Source organism: Euphorbia lathyris, chromosome 5, assembly GCF_963576675.1.
Source record: "Euphorbia lathyris chromosome 5, ddEupLath1.1, whole genome shotgun sequence".
NCBI lineage: Eukaryota > Viridiplantae > Streptophyta > Magnoliopsida > Malpighiales > Euphorbiaceae > Euphorbia > Euphorbia lathyris.
Window position 1 is genome coordinate 55795739 of NC_088914.1, and position 23581 is coordinate 55819319.

The following is a 23581-nucleotide window of genomic DNA, read 5'->3' on the forward strand; positions in this document are numbered from 1 at the left end:
TGTTATAGATTGATTCACTACGTTTTAGATCAAGGATATACAAACCATTTTCTAGAAATGCGGTTCCATAAACAATATTGCCACGATGTATAGAAATCCTACCACGTCCAATATTAAAATTAAAACCGGAAATATCCAACATAGAAACTGAGATAATGTTCCTGCGCATTGCAGGTACAAAACAACAATCTCTAAGTTCTAAAACTAAACCAGTAGGCATCTCTAAAGTGTAATCTCCGATCCCCAAGGCCTCTACACGAGCACCATTGCCGACTCGAAGATCCACTTCACCAGATCCTAACAACCTCCTATTTCTCAGTCCCTGCACATTTGAACAAATGTGAGTACCACATCCAGTGTCTAAAACCCAAGATGTAGAAATAGCCAGATTTATCTCAACAACATAAATGCCAGAACCAGAAGCTTTAGCCTTCTGTTTCTCCCTTAGCTTTGGACACGTGTTCTTCCAGTGTCCCTTCTCATTACACTCGTGACAGATATCATCTGCCAAGGCCAACCTACCTTTAGGAGCTGCCGCCTTCCTTGTCTTTGACTTGGCCTTTTGGGCGTTCGCCTTGGACTTGGACTTGGCCTTTCCCTTAGGTGTGTTCCCTTTGTTGGCTGGTAAGGTAGCAATCAGTACAGATTCCTTCCACTCGTGTCTACAAACCTTTTGTAAGTTTATAGGACAGTCAAGGAGATCAGTCCCTGAAAGTTTTTCCTTTTCCAGGAGTGGTCTGAGTGAGTTGTTGCTTGTTGCATTCATTATTTCTTTTATGTAACTTGGTGATTTTTATCTACGTGGAAAAATTACATTAGAGTTAGAATAAAGGGCTTAAGCCAAAGATCAAATTAATAATCCATTTTAATTTGTTATTGGTGATATTTATTTGGCTGTCTTGACCAAGATCCACAATCCATCAATAATAGACCGAGCTAGGGCTCCGCCATCGATCATTGACGATTTGGTAGGATAAACTATCCAATCCTTCGCAAGGACTCTTGGTTTGATGGGCTTTGTGACACTTAGCCTATCTGTGCTTAGGGCCCGCTCTGAGCTAATGCTACCCACGTTGAGTCCAACCACCATACACGTGTTAGCCATACCGAAGTATCCTAACCCTCGATGGCCCACTAATTACTACAGCATACCTGCTAGGGCACGTCATACACTGTAGCACTACCTGTGAGGAAGAGGTGTGAATCTGGAAAGCACTTTTAAGCGACTCAATATATCATTATCCGGATTAATTAAGTGATACGGCTTTAACATATAATTATCGCGGGTGATGATCTGGTGATCGTTGCTACTTATATTTCATGTTATACTAAGCAATTGTATAATAAAATAAACATAGAGACTCTATGGGCCTTATAATACATCCTAGTGAAACTAGATAAACTATCTAATCTTCACGGGCTTGCTTCAAGTCTCCTTGGGCTCCCACCATGGGCTTGGACCATCTGGGCTTCTTCACGACCAATTACAATTTTATGAATAGAACCTATTCTAAAATTACATTAATGAAAGAATGGCACGCAGGCCATATTTCCCAAAATAAATTAAATTACAAACCGACTTTAATTTAGGGCCCATAGAACTCTATAACACATTGCTGCACGGTAAGACATATAAATATAATGCATGATCATGGCATTCCAAAATCATCTAATAAAGTTAAGCCGAGTTACTTAGGGTGAAATCGCCAATTTTACCATATGTGACTAAGGCCCATAAAGGCCCAAATGGTTAACATCCATTTGTATGCAAAATTACAATTTCGCTCCCACTGAATTTTAGGGTCGTCACATATCTAAAATTTAGCCCTCCCAATTTAAACCGGTGTCACGGTCTATTGGGCCAATTTCACAAATTAACCATATTCAATTTTACACAAATTATCAATTCGATTAAAATTAAATATGCATGCCAATCAAAAACATTTTAATACCAATTAGTTTTTATTAAAACACGTTTAATAAATTAAACGGTACTAGGGCCCTGATTTTATTAAAATTACCCGAGAAAAATTTAAAGATTAAAATCAGTCCCGTCAAATCCAAAATTAAACAAATTCTGAATTTTTTACGGACCCGAAACAGTGACGGGGCTGCTGTCCGCGAACAACAGCCCCGTGGCTGCCGTCTGGCGGACAGCAGTAGTGCTGCTGTCCGCCCAACAGCAGCCGCGGGGCTGCTGTTCGCGGACAGCAGTCCCGCGACTACTGTTCCGTGTCCAAAACTATTTTTTTTTCTTTTATTATTTTAAAAAAAATGTTGCTGTATTTTTTTTTTATTTAATTTTGAATTATTCTAAAATTAATTTCAGAACCAAACACACCAAAAATACAGACAGAAATAAAATTGAAACCTTCCTAGAACAATTTCTACACGAGGAATTAATAGGAAATTTCAAAACTTGATTTGGAAAAATAATAAAACCAAATCATATTAATTTTTCAATCAATCAAAACGGACTAAACCATGGCTCTGATACCACTGTTAGGGATTATGGCCAGTTAATCAACTATAGCGCAGCGGAATTGCGGTTTAAAATTTATTTCTAATCCCTTTGAGTTTGATCTTTGTCCGTTAACCATTGATTAAATAAAACCTTTTGATCCGTTTAAGGATATAGACATACCCGGACTGTCTCTTCTAGAGACGGCTGAAGAATCCACAAGGTAGTAAGATCTCCGTAGTTAGGTGCACGAACAGCTATTGAGTCAGAACCGGTGCTAGCCGAAGAACGGAGAAGAACTGGAGAGGAAAGGAAATTTTTCAATAAAATCCCACTTTCTCAATTTAGTGGAGCTTTGCCGAAAATCCTATGCTTAGGATTAGTGGTGGCCGAAATATTGTGTTTTTTTGAGTTAGGGTTTTAGAGTGTTTTAATTTATATATATAGTGTATTCCTAAACCTAATTGGTTTAGGGTTAATTGGTTAATTACAAAACTAATCCAATCCTAATCTAATTACATAAATAAATACCAATAGTATTTATTCTATGCAATTAGTTGTGATTAGATTAAATTTAATTACCCCAATTAAATGAATAACACTAATTAATAAATTGACGTATTAATCTAATTAATTATTCACTGAATGCAATTTCATTAATTTACAAATTAATTAATTACATCCCGTAAACTAATTAATCAATTAAATACCCAACACTTAAAACCATTAATCAATTACCTTGATACGAAGTACCAATTAATCAATTAATTAACCACCAATTAATTACCTTGACATTTTACTGTCAACCAATTAATTAATTTCATCTCTCCAATGTACCGTTCTATAAGTTCTAACTCAGATGTTCGATGTGCACGATCCTATGGGACTGTCCTTAGTTAGCAGTGGGCTCACGGCCCACAGACAGTAAGTGGGTTCTAGCAAACCATTACTGTCCCTAACCAAGACAGAGTTTCAGCAGTCTAAAGATGCAGAGACCCTGTAGTTATCTCTTAACTTCTTTTACCATTTGATATCGATATTATAAACTAGAGGCATGGCGGCTGTCATCCTCTCTGATGTTTATGATATTTCTTGATCTTAAGTAGATTGATGAAACAGATAAGTAAACTACTTATCAGGGTGTGGCCACACACTTATCAATCTCACTTATCAAGTGGCCTGTCATATCATCTCACTATTACATGAGTGGTAATTCCATCACTTCAATATCAATACCAACGTGTTCACCTGTTCACCCAATCATACCCGTATTTAGCATCCTGTTACAGACCTGTTAGGCGTATGTCAAAGTGAACCGGATCCCATATTGATATTATAATGAAATCTGGTCTGAAGATAGTTAGAGACCTACTTAAGAATAACTAATGACACAACCACCATGTAGTTTTCTCGAGCGGATCGATCCAGTCACATGTATACAACATGTACCCATATTCACAACTGACTTATCAAGTGCTATGGCTAGTATCAATTACTACCATACAGTCATCGAATATACAAGTCTGTGGTCCTAATCATTCCCATGATAGAATAGACTTGGGATATGGTTTTACGATTATCAATCAATGGATTCTCAATTCATATTATAGCACAAGATATAAATGAACTAGATTAATGCCTTTATTAATGTAACACAAATAGTGTATCTATGCAAGAATAATCAAAAAGCATAATACAATATACTTGAACCAATGCCTAAGAACTAGGGCACACCAACTAAAAGATTCACTAATGTAACGATGAAGATATCGTTGCTTTTGTTTTGAGCTAGTGCAACGGTCAAAGGATACAACTAAAAGGCAACGAAACATGAACCTCACTGCAACGATTTTACAATTACTGATTGTTGCCTTTAGTAAGTTAAAGCAACACTATTTCAAACTAAAGGCAACGTTGTTATCCACTATTTCGGATTTCAAGCAACAGTATTTTATAGATTGGCAACGATTTTTTAACCATTAGCAACACCTAATGTTATTCATGCAACGACTTTTTTTGTCTAAGGCAACAATTATTTTTTAAATCAACGATTTTTGGTTTGTAAAAGCAACACAGTTTTATAGCAAAAGCAACGAATTTAATTTATAACAACGATTTTTCTCTTACTAATGCAACATTTTGTAACATTAATTAAATATCCATCCACAAACAACAAAATCCAAAAGTACCTAAATAATAAAATCACAAATCCTAAAGTATCATCACAAGCATAAATAAATCAGTCGTCATGTTCATTTGAACAAACATCTAAATTCAGATTGTGATGGGTTCATAAGACTCAACTTTTGTACAAGAAATTCAAGATGAGCTGATAGTTCATTCTTCACTTCATCTATGATTTCCTCTCTGATTTCCATTTTGAATTGTTCTTTTGCATCTTCAGACATGAGGTCCTTACTCATAGTAGTTGAAGATTCGACACTCCTATAAACTTTTGTTTTCTTTATGGTGCCTATTTTGCCAACTAGATATTCACGACCATAAGATGATGAGCCTCCAAGTATTTCATCAATCTGCGTAATGTTTTCCCCAATAGATGACAACTCTTCAATCCTTGACTGTAAAATAAAAACATGAAAACAAACAGAAGAATATGATTTAAATAAAGTGCAGACACTTCAACAAAAAAAAACAGATTTAAATAAAGTGCAGAAAGTTAGAGAAGCATTTGAGTTCTTATAACTAAGTAAAATCCAATAACCAATTAAAATCGAAGACACGCCTATTCTTATGACTAGCACGATTCTCTAACCAACATTCACCTCATTGGCATATAAACAGAAAACCTTACTTGAAATGGGAAGTCCATAATACCTCTAATCTGCCCAACAAGAAGTACAAATTATCATTGTATGTTCGCACAAACAAGATTATACATTCAATAAAAATAACCCTATGAATCTAGGGTAACTTCAAAATTATGGATGTGTTACCAGCCCTTGATCTGGATCTAGTTGTAGGACCCTGCATCTTCAAATCAGTTAGTGACCCAAACTTGGGCATTTTTCTTTCTTGTTTACCTTTCTTGTGGAATAGAAATTTAGTGCTCAATTTTAAATAACCCCACAGTCTCAAAAATAAGTTCGATTAGAAATGTCTCCCTCTCTTTATTGCACCATCTGCTCCATATAAAGGAAGTACAAGCCAATATATGACTAATTACAAAATTTCTAGCTAGTAGAGTACGCCAGCTAACTAATAGGAAATGTAAAAATAAAGATCTAATTAAGATACAAATATGCAGCTAATAAGAGAGATAAACCTTAGCAAGTTGGAGCAATTTTGGCCTAGATAAGGATACATGGAGCAATTTTTGGTTCAGTTGGCCTAGATAAAATTCACAGATTCTACAAAGTTCAGAATGCAATAAAATTACCTCCGAACGAAAATCAAAAGCAGAAAGGAGAAAATTGAAGAGAAAGTGGGTTTTTATACCCATAGAGTCTAGAAGAAAGAGGTTGAAGAAATGACTGAAACAACAAATTGGGGCAAAAGTCCCACTTCACTGGACTAAGTCTTTCAAAATGGGGTCTGCTCTGTAATGTTTGTAATGTTGGTGTGTGATCATCGAAATCTCAAATTACAGTCCTAAAAACGTTTTTTTTATTCCATTAAATATAATATGCATATATTGAAAAGAATAAATGCCTATAACTATGCCTTATAGGCCCAATAAACAACTTGAGCTTAGATGAATGATCATAGGAAAAAATAATAATAATATGAGAACTAGTCCTCTTGAAGTATACCAAAAGGTGTTTAAGCAAATTAAAAGGTATTTGCCTATGTTGTACCAAAAAAAATGTTTGTCCTACATTAAAGGAGCATGTGAAGAACTGAACATCACAAATTAGGGAAAAATTCAGCATATGATGCAATTTAAAGATAAATTAACTAGGCTTTCTTATAATAGGTTTGAGCTAATTGTATGGAACCTATGGCCAAAATTGAGCTCTCTTCCCTGTGCTCTTCACTTTCTTTAGTACATTATTTGGCTCTATATACCCACTCACTATTGCTTTGTTTTGCTTTCTGTTCACATCCACTATCATTAAGAAAAAAAATTCATGAACTGTGTGCAATTAGTTCCTTAATGTACCAATTCAACTAATATAATTAAGTAGCTATTAACATTTAATAGAGGTAACTAGATTAGCCAATTGGCTCATTCACAATCTTTAGTTAGAGGTTGTGTTTGGTTTGGTTTTCCATCTGCATTCATATATACACACAAAATAAATGCAAGAATGCCCTGGGAACTTTTTTCACAAAATTTTAGTATATGCTTGTGGAGGAAAAGAAAATGTCCACTTTGATAATCATGTCCATATAGCAGATGAGCAATAGATTCCTAAAGTACATGCGAGATGCTACAGATTTTGTCACCCCTCTCATCTCTTATATAAATGAGCCTAATCCTTCAAAATGAGAGGGAAAGAGATTACAGGATACATGCTAAATTAAACTAGAGATATCATCTTAATGCCTATAAAAAGACTCAAGGCCAAATATTGGCCTTGTCAGCAGCCTCAACACAAATTAAAAATCAAAAAAGATAAAACCAATATCTAGCAACGATGCTCTTTTCAATGTTTTCCAGGTCGTTTTACCTCTTTTTTACATAAAGGAAAAGGTCGCATACAGAATACATAAAAAATTATAAGCCCAAAAAAGAGTGCATGTTTATGTATAGACTAATTTCAGTCCCTAAAATACAATGATGAGGAATTTGTTTGATGCATGATACCAAGCCTAGCCAAAATAACTATACCTGAGGATTTGTTTCAGCAGCAACTGTACTGAGTGCACCATCGATAACGTATATAAACGAAGTGAACTCCAGATCTTCTGCACGATAGCAAACAAAGAGGCCACAGCCCATACAGTTCATGCGAAATTGCTTCTCCAATTTCCCTTCACCCCTAGTAAACAATAAGACATAGGTTGTAAACTAGAACACCATTACAGTTTTTTCTATTGTAAATTTGAATCTGAAGATAAGCCAATAAGGTGAAAAGAAAAATATTATTGAATTGCTGCCACGTTAGCAATTCAAGAATGATGTGAACATGTTAACTGAACTGATATTTTAACACTTGAATCTAGTTATACCCATTATGCTTGAATAGCATGACCTCTTCAATTTCTAAATGGGTCAATTACTGTCCAAACAATGGCAAAAGAATATGTATTACCATCCAATAGCCTGGGGATAATCCTGGTTCACTAGGTAATATTTTAGGCCTTCATAACAATTATTAACTATATTGAGCGAAAATTATCCCTCAAAAACAGGATAACATCTCCAGCATGGAGAAAAATGCCCTTTGTGACTCAATATTTGTCCTTTCTTTCCCACTCAACTTTGAATATTATGGCTCGAAGTTATCCTTTTCTGGGAAGTAGGAAGTTATACAACTAGGCAACCTCAAGCCCATCCTTCCATCTCTAACAGAAGAAGCCCCTTCTCTGAAAGGGGCAGCAGCAAGACTCGGTCATAAGTTTGCACAGATAAACCATGAACTTTAAATAGAATCACATTGTATACACAAGTTGGAAGCAAGAAAATATGAGGTACTAGTTGCAATAATTATAAACAGACATATCAAAATCCAACACTTCTGGATAAAAAGAAGACAATACATCAGAATGCTTTAGATCTTACTGAAGATATCCATGAATACCTTTTCAAGAGAACTTTTTCCATCCTCATTGATGTTCAACCTTGTAAGATGCTTCCTCTTGTACAATACATATGCTTTGTCAGTCTTCAGTTTTGGCATTTTCTGCAACTGAGAGTATCTTTTAACAAACATATTTCAGTTTGCAACAATATCATGGTGAAGGATGAAAAAATGAAGTTTCTTCGTACAAAAGTATAGAAATCACATAATAAATACATTATGAAGATCTGCAATTATTTCCTGTTAGTTATAAGAAATCCACTATAATCAACTATCTTTTTTTCTTCTTTCAAGCTACTAAACAGCCAGGTCAAACTACATGTAGCTGAAGAAACAAATCAACTTATTAAACATAGAGGAAGAACTCTTCGGAAAAAAAAAATGAAACATCAAATATTTTGTTCTATGGATTCTGTTACAAATAATTGCACAGAAAGAGAAACAGAAAATAAGTCTATAAGCTGAATTAAGCAGAGGTGATCTTTTGAAGTCCCCTTGTATTCACCTATAGGTTGCTCTATTAAATGCTAATTTCATAACTTAGATTGCCTAGCTCTTTTGATACACATTTTATGTTTCAATGTGTAATTGGTGGATGAATACAAGGCAAAAGTTTTAATTTTGAGTAGAGGCAATTAGTGTAGATTGCATGGCTTAAGCTGTTGATATGCCCTAAAAGTTAATTATTTTTATCATATGCAGCTGGCCAGAATGGTTATTTGTGCTTCTCAAAGGAGATAAACATGTCGGCAATTATGATATATACTTCTGACCAATTAATTGTTGCTCATACTAGGTTTAACTGTAATTAGATTATAAGCAGTGGTCAATTGCTTGTAAACTCAACTCTCAGGATGGTTTTTATTTAAGATATGTCAGGATAAACCTATGGATAATAAATCATCAGAACTGTATCCTTTGTTTTTTTTTTAAATATTTTTTATATAGTTAAATGGCCTCGTTTAATCTGGCTAATTGAATAACTAACGTGCATGCTAAATTTGGCTCTTTTTGGAGTGTAAGTAATCATTGCTAATAATTGAGTTATTGGTTGATAAATTATCCCTTCTGAGAATTATGTTATTGTAAATACCATCCACCAAATAGAATTTTTTGAAAGCAAAATGTCCCAGCAATTACAACTATAACCCTTTCTCTCTGCAAGAAGCCTCCGTAAGTTGTTCCAAAGAAGCTATTGAAGTTAAAGTCTTAAAGGTCCATTATCTTTCGCATTAGAAAATTAAAATTCCCCGAGCCTATGTTGTAATCATTTAGAAAACAAATTCACCATTTTTTCTAGAAATAAACCAGCATGACTCTTTCAAAAAAAATGGAGAACCACATAGGCAAGATTACCAAGGGCACAAATGTGTAATATCAGAAATACTAATCGCATGCCTTATCAGCAGCATCTAACATGCTAGCTCAGGCAATCACATTATTAGCACCCTAAATTCACTTCAAACAATGGCCCCATAGAAAATAAGAAAAAATAATAACTTACAGCCCATAGACATTGTTAGCACCCTCGGTATAGTCCCTTAACACCCTCAGTCCCGACCATGTCCTGGAGACTTGTGACAATTATGCTACCTTAACATAACAAAACAAAGCGAGTAAAGAAGGGTCAATCGACACTTATTGATAACCCAAAGAAGCAATGTAGACATCAGGAAAAGGATAACTTGAAACTAAATTTCTAAAAGGTAACCATTCATTAGAGTAAACAGAGAATATAACTCAAACTTAATTCTAAACAGAGATAGTAAAACTGCCATCTCTTGTACTGTTCCATGTAATGTCTAAATAATATGTAAAATTAAACTGACATACACACACCTTAATGAACAAATAAATGTAGATATATTAATCATAAACTACAAATCAGGGTCTTATCGAATTATGATGTTCAAAATTGAATGATCTGTCCTCTAAAAGTTGTATTCGAATTGCTTCCAAACATACTAATCTACTGTTTCTATACCTCAAGCCCTCAAATATCATCGTTCATTGAATTTTGTCCAGAAACAGCTAGCATCAATTAAAAACAAGTAAGTTACAGAAGAATCGGTTACCTAAAAAAAGAGCCTTGTTGATTCAAGTGAGCCTGTTAGGTTAGAAGACCTAAAAATGTTTGACTCCTCATTCTCTAATCCCTGAGCCTGATGAGAAGCCTAGAAGTTCCTAATCGGTTTGATGGGAGGAGGGTTACATTGCGGAAACACACACAATGAGACAAAGGGGAGAACACAAGAGATGGGTACGGGCCAGTGAGAGTGAAACTGAGGTCGTGAATGAGAGAAGCACCGGTAAGGGTGAGAGTGAAAGTGAGAAAGGGAGAAAGAGAGACAGAGCGAATCAGTGAGAAAGGGAGAAACCTTTAGGGTTACGAGTAAAGTGTAAAAGAGCATACATTTGAGAAATTCCATCGAACAAGGTAAAGAGAATGAGTGGGAAATGGAAAAGTGATAAGTGGATGAGTGGGAAGTGAAAATTGTATTAAATTATTGGGGGAAGTGTAAAGTGGAGGGAAGTGAAAATTGTATCAAATTATTGGGGGGAAGTGAAAATTGGAGGGAAGTGAAAATTGAGGGTGTGAAATGGAAATATTAATTTGGTTTTTTTTTTTTTTTAGAAAATTTGGTAAGATTTTTTAGTGGGTGTTATTTCTTGACTAATTCTTAATTAATGGAACAAATTATTAATTAATACAACAATTAAATACCGAATTCTTCTTAATATATTAATTAATTAGTATATACTTTATTTTTTTAGTTGTTTTTTATTATTTCTTTCTATGGCCCTGTTTGGAAAATAGGTGTTCGCTGATTACATTAGTTGTTAGGTCATGTTCTTTATCATTTAATTTCAGTATCAGTAATTTCAGTTCAGTTCAGTAGTATTCAGTTCAATTCAGTTTAGTAATTTTCAATTCAGTTCACTAATTTATCATTATTTATTATAATTAGAATTATTTTTTATAATTATTTTTTTTTATTGTAACTTGTTTAGTAAAAATTAACCGGTTGCTAATAGTTGTTTGTGTAAAATGACAAATAAAAACATGATAAAGCCTTTATTTGGTGTTAAATTGTAGTAATTAGGGGTAAAATTATCCTTCAAACGAGATGGATCAATAACCTAAATGAAAAAACTCATAAAATCAGTTTTTTCAAAATTAGCTTTTTGGACCCAATAAGTTCTTCGAAACCTCTATTCACCAAACACCACTATTAGATGTTGGACTAGTCAAAACCTCTAAAGTGGCTCAAACCTCTAATTTTAACCCAAAAAACTCTTTACTAAACAGGATCTATGACTACCTAAGAATAATATTATACTATTTTTAGTCAATAAATTCAATTATTTAAAAACTATATATAGAATCATTAATTAACAAGTGTTAAAATTAAATTTATCAAATTAATTAAGTGTAGTGATTGTATTTTTATTAAATGCAACGTCGGAATAGTATTTTTACATGGCACACCGTTGCTTTATCTAATTATCAAGTTAAATAAGGCAACGACAAGTCGTAAATGTCATATTATTGTTGCCTTAGTTCAAATTGAACAATTAAAATCAATCAAAGGCAACCATTCACACATAGTCGTTGCATTTGACTTACATAAACATGAGCCAAAGAAAAAAAAATTAGATAATGCAAGGAAATGCAACGATTTACAGCAACGATTTTTAAAAATTGGTTGCTATAGGCAATCTATGGTGTAGTGACGATACAACTATACATATAACTAACCATTTACATTCATTACAAGCATAAAATTCAATTGTAAGTGAAGACAAAATTTTGTCTTCCAAGATCTTTCATCTCAAATTCCTTTTTCAAATAATCCACTACTTTTGGAATCTCTTCAGGAGTTCCAATAATATCCATATCATCTACATAAATAGAAATGATGGAAAAATCAGTTTCCGATCTCTTTATGAAAATGCATGGACAAATTTGGTCATTCTTATAACCCTATTTCAACAAATATTCACAAAGATGGTTATATCACATGCACGCAGATTGTTTCAGTCCATACAAAGACATCTGTAACTTTATCAAATAAAGTTCTTGTTTTTCATATTTTTCTTGCATTTTAAATCCTTCAGAGATTTTCATATAAATGTCATTATCCACTGACCCATATAAGTAGGTTGTGACTACATCCATTAAATGTAAATCAAGACATTCTCTTATTGCTAGACTTATGAGAAACCTAAAAGTAGTTGCATCCACCATAGGGGAGTAAGTTTATTCATAATCAATTCCAGGTCTTTGTGAGAATCCTTGTGCAACTAAACGTGCTTTATATCTCACAATTTCACCATTTCCATTACTTTTTCTCACAAAGACCCATTTATGTCCCACCGGTTTACACCTTTAGGCGTACAGACTACAGGTCCAAATACTTCTTTTTGCAATAGATTTCAATTCTGTCTCAATTGCTTCTTTCCATTTTGGCCAATTATTACTTTGTGTACACTCTTCAACGGATTTTGGTTCATGATCCTCATTTTTATCCATAACATCAATTGCTACATTGCATGCAAAAATTTCATCGACGTCGATTTTATTACGGTTCCATTTTATTCAAGACATAACATAATTAATTGAGATCTCTTCATTCTCAGATACCTGAATTTTTTCATTTGTCATGTTTATGATCTCTGCATGAGATCCTTCATTGTTCTTTGGTTCCTCGGAAAATTCATTGCCAATTTCTGCTCCTTTTCTTTTCCGAGGATTCTTATCTTTGGAACAAATAGGTCTACCATGCTTCATACGTGTGTGAGACTCATTAGCAGTTTGATGTTGTCTTTTAGGGACATCAATTATAATTGGAGCATTTACAGCTGGAAGATGTGACTTGGTCACTCTCTTTGGGTCAGTAAATGCGTCTAGCAATTGATTTACTAAGTTTTGTAAATGAATTATCTTTTGGACTTCTATTTCACATTGTTTAGTACGAGGATCAAAATGAGACAGAGATAATTCATTCCAACTAATTTCATGTTCCAACTGTTTATTTTGTCCCCCTAATGTTGGAAAAGCTGACTCATTAAAATGACAGTCAGCAAATCGAGCCTTAAATAAATTTTCAGTAGCTGGCTCTAGATACTTAATAATGTTCCTAAATTTGTCAATGCATCTGGCAGTTGATTTGCAATATTTTGCAAATGTATTGTCTTTTAGTTCACATTGTTTTGTTCGAGGATCTAAATAAGATAATGTTAATGCATTCCAAGTAATTATTATTTTTCAACTTCTTATTCTCTCCCCCTAATGTTGGAAAAATGATTTCATTAAAATCTCTTCATTTGTAACAACTTCAGGTGTTTGCTCAACTTCAGGTGTTTGCACTTCTTCAGGTTGTGTGTTTATGTTATATTTGTTGAAACACCTTTCCACATAATTTTGATTTGACAAAATTATTTAAGTGTGATTAAAATATATTCTAAACACACTAAGTTTAAATGCTTTGATTTATTCTACTAATGTGTTTGTTCAATGTTGAGTTAAATTGTTTATAAGACACAAAGATTAAAAGGCCCAAAGCCCAATACGGAAGTCAAAAGCCCAAGTCAAACAGTTTAAGGCAACTCGGCTCGCGTATGTCAAAACATTGTCGTTATGTACAAAACGCAACTTAGCGGAAGAAGGATCTAGAAGACCTTCCTGGAACAACTTCGGGACGAAGCTGCTGAGTTGATTCAACAAAGAGTACAAGACAGCAGCTGGCTAAGAACAACTTCCAGACAAAGTGTTTCCACTTTGGGTAAAGTTCAGAAGACACAGAATGCTGTCCAGTTGACCTTGCCATAAATGGAGAGACATTCTGCCGAGCTGACCAAAAGCTGACCGAGGACAGAAGATACTCAAACCTGATTGGCCGAGAGCTCTGAGCAAGACAGGATGACAACGACAGGAAGCCGTTTTCCTCCAACGGTTATTTCGAAATTCGAAATGACCGACACCTCAGACGTCTCTATAAATAGAGCCCTTCAGTTGCTTCATTCAACACAGAACTTGATCAAGCCATTACGCTGACCAAATTTCTACGCAAAGTTCTGCAAGAAAAAGCAAAGCAATCTTACACTAAATTTCATATCTTTTGTGTAAAAGTCTAGAGTGATTATTCAATCATCTAATGTGTCTTAGCAATCATTGTTTAGGACAAACACTTATCATTTCTAGAGATTAGAAAGGAGAGGCTGAGTACTCGGTTATAGTACTCAGCGAGAGATTAGGATTGAGTAGAGGTATAGAGGAAGGTACTCTTGTTATACTCAGTTGCTAAGATTGTAAAAGGTTTGATGCTCTACCGTTAAAGAGCTCAGTAGAGAATTCGAAATCTCGGAACGTGTTCCGGGGACAGGACGTAGGCTTGGAGGCCGAACCTAGATAAATCTGCTGAGTAACATATTTCTAACCTTAAACTCCTTTATATACTTATTGCTTGCTTAAACAAAAACTGACCAAGTAAAGAGGTCAAGCTGAGTTGTGCGCATTGAATATCTGAGCTCAGGAATAGACTCTAAGTGCTATCTCCTGACTCAAGTAAAGAAACTAACCTAGTCACCAGTTGACTAAGCCAGTATCTTGCTATTCACTCAGCGCCGCTGTTAAAACCTTTTTCTCACGAAAAAGAAGTCTGCCCTAACTTAAAATTTTTAAATAGTTCCTAACCCCCCCTTGAAACTATATTTGTAACGTTATAAGGAACCAACAAGTGGTATCAGAGCTTAAAAGCTCACTGTAAAAGGTTTAACCACCTTGAGCCGATCCCCATTATGGGCGAAAACAGTACTCGGTTTCTCCTATGAAACCAAACAACTCAGATCTTACCTGAGGGGCTGTCCATTACTCGGCCTCCCCTATTCTTCGGGTCTAACTATACCTTCTGGAAGAATAGGATGAAAAATTTCATTCAGGCTACAAATATGAGTGCCTGGCTATCCATAGTCCAAGGCCTATTTGTACCTGTCGAAGTTGTGGCTGGCCAAACAGTTGTTAAAGCTGAGGCCAAATGGACAGAGGATGCTCTCAAGAAGCTACAAAATCATGCTTCGGCTATAAACATGCTTCACTATGCGCTTGATGCTGCAGAATATAATAAAATCTCAGGTTGTGAGTCGGCGCAAGAGATCTGGAAGAAGCTGGAGGTCACCTACGAATGAACAAATAAAGTAAAGGAGTCCAAGGTAAACCAGCAAATGAGACTATACGAGCTGTTCGAAATGAACAATGATGAGGGAATATCTGACATGAATGCAAGGTTTACCAACATCATCAATGAGCTCAAGAGACTTGGGAAGATCTTCACTGAGGAAGAACAAGTCAAGAAAATACTCAGGAGCATTTCCAAAGACTGGCAAGCAAAGAAGACCGGTGTTGAGGAAGCTCAGGACTTAACCACCTACAAATATGATGAGCTCATCGGCTCGCTGCTGACCCATGAAATCTCGATGAAGAATTTCGAGGTGAAGGAAAAGTCTGAAGACAAGAAGCAAAAATCTCTTGTCATGAAAGCTAACTCCACTGATGGGAGCTCAACAGATGATGAGGAGATGGCTATGTTCACAAGGAAGATGAAAAGGCTGTTCAGAAAGAATGACAAATATTCTAAGAAGCCTTACAGAAAGTTTGATAAGTATAAAGCCGAGTCCAGCGACAGCAAATATAAGAAGGACAACTCAAAGCCCATTACATGCTTTGAATGTCATCAAACTGGCCATATCAAGTCAAGCTGCCCCACGCTGAGGAAAGAAAAGAAGAACGGTAAAAAGGCAATAGTGGCAACATGGAGCGACAGTGATGAGTCTCTGAGCATACTGCCCATCCATTGCATCTGATGATGAGGAGCAGTCAAATGAGGTAATATCACTTTCCCTGCTCAGAAACGAAATGGGTAATGCCCTGAGTGACCTCTATACACTTGTCAAAAAGTGTAATAAGAAAATTAGAGCACTCAGCAAGCGATGTGACGAGGTTGAAGAGGTCAAGGTAAGTGACCTCAGATTCCTTCTTCAGGACAACTCAACTTTGCATGATAACATGTAGATCATACATAAGTCTGTCTCTGAAGTCCAATCAGATTCAAAGAAACTGAGAAAGGACGTCACAAATATCCAGAACCAACTAAAGGTTCAAAACAAAAGAAATATTCCTCTGAACGCTCAGTACCGAAGTACTGGTCAGCAGAGATGGAATCCCCAGCGGAATGTCCAGTGTGACTTCTGTGGGAAGAAAAGACACACCACAAAGGTGTGCTGGCACGCTCAACACTGGGGTGCTGACCAGTAAGTGAGAAATCCTAAACAGAAAGTCAGTTGTGACTTCTGTCGAAAGAATGGCCATACTATTCAAGTATGTCACCATAAAATAAAATATGATGCTTTACCTGTTGAACCTAACAAGCAAGGACCCAAAAAGAATTGGGTACCTAAAAGTAACTAGATACAATGCAGGTAAGCATGAGGTGTGCTGAGAAGTCAAAGATGTGGTATATTGACAATGCATGCTCGAGGCACATGACTGGTGATGAAACTCAGTTCATCACGTTTGAGCGTAAACGAGGAGGAAGCGTAAGTTTTGGAGACAACAAAAAGGGTAAGATAGTAGGTTCAGGAACCATCGGAGGTAATCCTACTATTGAGTCAGTCTCCCTTAGACCTGCCCATGGGCCGGGCTGGGCCGGGCCAGTCGGGTTTTTAAGTAAAAATGCTCAGCCCAAGCCCAGCCCAGCCCACAATTAATTTAGGCGGGCTCGGGCCGGGCTGGGCTCAGGCTTAAAAATCAAATCCCGAGCCCAACCCATATAAGCCCACCTAAATATATATATATATAATTGTTAATTATAAAAAAATAAATATTATACTTAAAAATAAATATTTAATATATAAATATATATTTATTAATTAATATTAATAAGCGGGTCGGGCTAGGCCGGCCCGTGTTATTTTTATTAATCCCAAGCCCGCCCAAAAAATAGGCGGGCTTTGACGGGCCTGGGCCGGCCTGGGCCGATGAACAATTTTTATTGTCCAAGCCCGGTCCAAGGGACACGGGCCTGGGCGGGCCGGGCGGGTACCCGGGCCCGTGGACAGGTCTAGTCTCCCTAGTCAGCGGACTCAAATATAACTTACTCAGCGTAGCTCAGCTATGTGACAATGGGAGAAAAGTTATATTTGATGCTACTGGATGTAAAATATACGAGGGAAAAACAAATGAGTTAATTTTAACTGCCCCTCGGATTGATAATGTCTTTATGCTAGACTTAGAGAAAAAGTTTTCAAAAACTGTATGCTTAGTTTCAAAGGAAGAAAATTCCTGGCTATGGCACAGGAGACTTGGTCATGTAAGCATGGACCTCCTGGCCAAATTAGCAAGAAAGTAATTGGTTGAGGGACTGCCTGAACTTAGATTTGAAAAGGATCAATTATGCCACACTTGCCAAGCTGGAAAACAAACCAAACAATCTTTTCATAGCAAAAACATTGTCTCAACTAAGCGTCCGTTAGAATTACTACACTTGGATCTCTTCGGTCCAGTCCAGCCGCTGAGTCTGGGTGGAAGAAGATTTTCCTTGGTCATTGTAGATGACTTCTCTCGGTACACTTGGGTCATCTTGCTGAGTAGCAAGGATGAGACCTTTGAGACATTTTCAAATTTGGTTAGAAAACTTGAAAATGATAAAGACCTAAAACTAGCTCACATCCGAAGTGATAATGGTGGAGAATTCAAAAATCAACAGTTTGTTGAATTCTGTGAAGCCAGCGGCATTGACCATAACTTTTCTGCTCCTAGAACGCCTCAACAAAATGGGGTTGTTGAAAGGAAGAACAGAACCTTGGTTGAAATAGTCAGGACAATGCTGAGTGAGCATAGGCTTCCAAAGTACTTTTGGGGAAAAGCTGTTAACACAGCGTGCTACATTCTTAATAGGGCTCTTATTAGACCTATACTAAAGAAAACCCCTTATGAGCTTTGGAAAGGACGAAAGCCCAACATTGGATACTTTCGTGTCTTTGGCTGTAAATGTTTTATTTTAAACACTAAGGATAGCCTAGCTAAGTTTGACTCAAAAGCTGATGAAGCTATCTTTTTAGGCTACTCAACAAACAGCAAAGCATACAGAGTTTTCAATAAACGAACTCAAGTTTTAGAAGAGTCAGTACATGTTGAGTTCGACGAAACTAACCCTACAGGTAGATACCAGCCGCTGACCGAGGATGATCCACACTCAGCATCCGCTGATCAAGATACAGCCGCTGAGTCATTCCCTCAAGGGCTGGCCAAAGGTAAAAGTGAACCAAATATTGTTTTCACTGACCTTTCTTCACCTACAGAGATTGTTGAAACACAGAAAGCACAAGACATCAATCTACCCAAGGAGATAAGGATTCCAAGAGGGCACTCAGAGAGTGCAATCCTTGATGCCGCTGAGAATACCCTAATGACAAGAAACCAACTCAGGAGGTACCTCAGCAATGTAGCCTTCGTCTTAGTTCAGGAACCTAAGAACTTCGCTGATGTTGAGGAAGATGAATTCTGGATGAGCGCAATGCAAGAGGAACTTGACCAATTCAGAAGAAACGATGTATAGGAGCTAGTGCCACATCCAAGGAGTCAGAAGACCATTGGAACAAGATGGGTCTTCCGCAACAAGCTGGATGAGCAAGGAAACGTAGTCAAGAACAAAGCAAGGCTTGTAGCTCAGGGCTACAGTCAGCAAGAAGGTATTGACTATGGTGAGACCTTTGCCCCAGTGGCAAGGCTAGAGGCTATTAGGATTTTATGGCATATGCATCTTACATGAACTTTAAACTGTTTCAAATGGATGTTAAGAGTGCATTCCTTAATGGAGTTATAAACGAGGAAGTTTATGTTAATCAGCCTCCAGGGTTTGAGGATCCTAAATTCCCAAACCACGTTTATAAACTCAAAAAGGCTCTGTACGGCCTCAAGCAAGCACCACGTGCTTGGTATGAGAGGCTGACCAGTTTCCTGCTGACTAGAAACTATGTCAGGGGCAAAGCTGATACAACCTTATTCATTAAGAGAAAGGGTAAAGATACCCTGTTGGCTCAAATATATGTTGATGATATTATTTTCGGTGCTACTAATGAGTCAATGTGCAAGGAATTTAGCAAGCAAATGCAGACTGAGTTTGAAATGTCTATGATGGGAGAACTCAACTTCTTCCTTGGACTTCAAATCAAACAAGGAAAGAATGGCATCTTCATCAGTCAAGCTAAATATGCCAAGGAGATATTGAAGAAATATGATCTTGAAAATTGCAAGCCAATATCCACTCCTATGGGCACTGACACTGTCCTCTACGCTGACGAGAATGGTAAGTCGGTAGACAGCAAATTGTATCGAGGTATGATAGGCTCTCTACTTTACTTAACAGCAAGTAGACCGGACATTCAGTTCTCAGTATGCTACTGTGCTAGATATCAATCTAACCCTAAGGAATCTCATTACATAGCTGTAAAAAGAATCCTTAGATATTTGCAAAGCTCAGTGAACGCAGGTTTATGGTATCCCAACACTCATGGCTTTACACTCGTTGGATACACTAACGCTGACTATAGTCGAGACAAGCTAGAACGGAAAAGCACCTCTGGAGGATGTCATTTCTTAGGAAGCTGTCTTGTATCCTGGTTCAGCAAGAAGCAGGCGTCAGTAGCCTTGTCTACCACTGAAGCTGAGTACATTGCTGCTGGTCACTGTGTTGCTCAAGTCCTATGGATTAAGCAACAGCTTGAAGACTATGTTGTTCAAACAAAGACAATTGAGGTCAAATGCGACAATAAAAGTGCAATTGATCTATCAAAGAACCCAATTCAACACAGCAGGATGAAGCATGTCAGCATAAGACATCACTTCATTATAGACCATGTACTCAAGGGTGAGATAAAGCTGACCTATGTCCCAACGGATGAGCAGCTTGCGGATATCTTCACAAAGCCACTGGCTCGTGAACAGTTCAGCATACTGAGAGAAGCCATTGGTATGTTTAATCCTCTTCAGTAAATTCCTGTTCTAAAATGTAAATTTATGCTGAGTGAATTACTATGCTGAATGATTTATGCAAATGCATGCTGAGTGATTGTTATGCTGAGTACTTAACGCAAAATACATATCAATACTGAGTAAATATGCACACCGAGTAGTAATCTCAAACTGAGAAATCATCCTTTCATATACTACTGACCACTCAGAATATAAAACGCTTAGTATTCTAAACGCTGAGTGTTAGATCCGTTGCATTAAATGCAAAAGCACGCGAATAGCCACCTAGAATGACGTATGCGCCGAATGTGTCATAAAAGCCAGGATCTTTGTCGGTTGACAATCCCAAGGCAAAACTGACACATGGATTCGATAAGATCCACTCTTCACTGCTATAAATAATGGGTAAATCCCTATTTTTTATTTTCTTTACACTTACCGAATTTTCTGGCAAAGCATTCTCTCTCTAAGACTCTCAAAGCCTCCCAATCTTTTTCTGAAACAATGACTAGAGTTTCCGTCAACATCTCCAGTGCCGGTCACCCTAAGACCAGCTCCGATGAACCCTCCAGGCAAACTACTGTGCCTGAAACCACCAAGGTCACTACGCCGAGCAAAGGCAAAGCTGGCCAAGCTACCTCAACTAAGGGTAAGCCGACCAAGGCCAGAACCTATACCAAGGTATTTGAAGACGTTAGCGAATGGAAAGTAGACTTCTCACGATGGGTTTCTGAGGCCTTCGTGACATCCGAGCAACCCTTCTATGAATGGATATCGAAGAATGGCTGGACAGAGCTATTCTCCATTAGAGATCACACCTATCCTGACCTAGTAAGGGAGTTCTACCATAATCTCCGAGTTGCTGATGATAACCAGGACTATCTGGTAACTATGGTAAAGGAAAAGACCATTTTTATAAACCCTACTTATCTCGCTAACTTGCTGAAGTTAAAGAATGAGGGAACAAAACTGAGGCGATCTGGAGATCATGAAGGTACTGGGTACGATACCACCTTCTGTAAACCCTCTGGCCACTCTGGAGAAGTCTCAAGTACCTCAATGGGTCAGCACCAAAAGATGGCTCACTATTTGCTGACCTACTTCATTTATCCCAAGATCAACTGCACCACCTCAGCAATGAATTTTGAGCAATGCTTCATATGGCATATGCTGACATACAAGCCGATCAACATGCCAGTATTCCTGATTGCTGGGTTCCTAAGGAGCACTGGAACTCTCAGGCTGGGATCACTCATCACCAGAATCCTCTTAGATCATCAAATTGATCTATCTGAGGAAACTAAGGCTAGAGGATCTGAGATAACCGCGGCTTCGCTGAGGGCTTTGAAGTTCAATCAGCCACTAAAAAAGGAAAAGCTGCTGCTGAACAACAAGCTAAGGAAACAGCTCCAAAGCAAAGCCAAAGGACAAAGGCTCCAGCTGCCCGCAAGAGGAAAGCTGTTGGGACTCCTTCAAAGAAGGCTGAGCCTCAGGCCAAGAAGGCGAAGTCAGCTGCTGAACCAAGTCAGGAGAGACCTAAGTCGGCTGAGAAAAGGAGCAGGCAAGATGAGCCTGAAATTGAGGAAAGAACAAATGCTGATGAGCAACCTCAAAAGAAGCAGAAGTCTTCTACATTGACTCCTATTGATGCTATTCCTACTGACGTCATTGTTCCTGGTGATTCTCACTACACACAGTGTCTAGGACTGTAGCTGAGCATCAAGAAGATGATGTGCATCTGGACGATCAGTTCATTGCACAAGTTGAGGAAGAGTTAGATGGCAATAGTGAAGAAGATGAAGAACAACAAGAAGAAGGCGGTCAGGATGACGCTGAGGACACTGAGGAGACAACTAGTGAGATTGGAGCTGAGCCAACCAATACTGAGTTGGCTGCTGGAAATGAACAAGAACCTGACCAATCCAATGTTAATCAAGAACAAGAACAAGCTGACCAGTTTAATGCTAATCAAGAGGAAACTTCTCCCTCTCACTCAGGAGAATCTATACAAGCTGACACTCCTCCTCCAAGAAGAAGATTAATCAAGGCAAGTCAGAAGTCTGTCATTGACCCTCCTGTTCAGAAACCAACTGTCCCTGACTTTGTTATCCAGAAGCCGACCCAAGACCCTTCTAAACTCAAGGTGAAATTTTTCAGAAAACAACCATCTTCTACTCCATCGGCTTCCCTTGAAAAGCAAGCCTCTGTTTCTTCACCAAAAGAACACGCCGACTTGAATGCTTCTGCTAACTCTATAAGCCAAGTGGAGCCAATTCCCGTCAATGCTGTTACAACAAGCATTGTGCTGACTCAGGACATTCCTGCTCCAGTCAGCACAGACAACATTAGGATTACTTCTTCTCCAATCAACACTTCTGCCGATCAATCAGTTTTACCTGAGACTCAAGTGCAGATTGGAAACACACTTCCAGTCACTGACCATGTTATACCCTTGACTCCTCTTCCAACCGGTCATACTGAGGAAGCTAGGCAAGTTCATGAAGGCTCTCTCAGCTACTTACATGCCACCGAGTCTGGAAAAAGAATCATCGACTCGATGCAAACATTAATCAAAGACCTTCATCAAACCACTCCACCTGCTGCTGGATCTTCTAATGTTGAGACAACTCAGCTCTCCCAAGTAACTCAGCTTCTCAATGAAGTTAAGGGATTCAAGGATTTGATGAGTGTCATGGTCTCCTTTCAAGCACAGCAACCTAAGCAGGATTCCATCACAAAGTTGGCTGAGCTCCAGCTGACAATTGTTCAACATCTCAATTCTCTTCAAGGTCAAGTTCAGACCTTGTCAGAGGCGAACACGCGATATGCCACTTCTGATGAAGTTAAAATGCTCTTTGCTCAGCTTCACACCGAGCAAATCAAGACCAACGAGCAAATGGTCTCCTATTCTCAATGCTCAGTGGAGCAAATTGGAGAGGTTGTTCGATTGTTGAACTTGAACAAACAAGAGATGGACACTGACGCCATGAAGCAAAATGAAATACTTCTGTCACCAGACAAACTTTCAACCATGTACGTCATAGCAATATTCAGCGTCCATACTACGACACATCCTTACTGAAGACATTTCATCAAGTCGTTGCTGGTCTGACCGAAGCACTTACCTGGATAGGTAAATCTCAAGCTTTCATAGTAAGCATGATCAGCGCTGCTGAACTTAATATACCCGCCGAGGTCTCAGATGATGGAGTTGCTATTTTTGACGGTGTCAATGAAAGCGCCGATAGACTTAAGGCGCTGTCCACGAAACTGACCAGAGCCGTCTTAACCGACGCCTTTAGGATTCCTCCTCCTGATGCTGACAAAACGGGGGATAAAGAACAAGCTAGAACACAGCATGAGCATAGTCAGTCCAAGAAAAAG

The 23581-nt window shown here is 37.6% G+C and overlaps 1 protein-coding gene across 4 annotated transcripts; it reads right to left on the minus strand.

Annotated features, from left to right (window-relative positions):
- Positions 1-4639: 4639 nt before the first annotated feature.
- On the minus strand, positions 4640-10641 carry LOC136231287 (uncharacterized). 4 transcript variants are annotated; one of them, XM_066020623.1, is made up of 5 exons: positions 10242-10641; positions 9671-9759; positions 8167-8268; positions 7254-7404; positions 4640-5040 (listed from the first exon to the last, which is right to left on the minus strand). In XM_066020623.1, the coding sequence occupies exons 3-5, from the start codon at positions 8193-8195 to the stop codon at positions 4714-4716; spliced, it is 507 nt and encodes a 168-aa protein (XP_065876695.1). In that variant the 5' UTR covers positions 8196-8268; positions 9671-9759; positions 10242-10641; the 3' UTR covers positions 4640-4713. The 4 variants fall into 4 exon arrangements, with proteins under 4 accessions (XP_065876695.1, XP_065876694.1, XP_065876693.1 ...); XM_066020622.1 differs by having other exon boundaries at positions 8167-8274; XM_066020621.1 differs by having other exon boundaries at positions 8167-8284.
- Positions 10642-23581: the final 12940 nt, after the last annotated feature.

What these genes read in the sequence shown, in the direction of transcription:
- LOC136231287 (XM_066020624.1), bottom strand. Translation starts at nt 8,195, where the DNA reads ATGAGGATGGAAAAAGTTCTCTTGAAAAG. An exon ending in GAAAAAGTTCTCTTGAAAAG is followed by an intron (nt 7,405 to 8,166) that starts GTATTCATGGAT and finishes ATTGTTTACTAG; the next exon opens with GGGTGAAGGGAAATTGGAGA. An exon ending in CTGCTGAAACAAATCCTCAG is followed by an intron (nt 5,041 to 7,253) that starts GTATAGTTATTT and finishes TTTATTTTACAG; the next exon opens with TCAAGGATTGAAGAGTTGTC.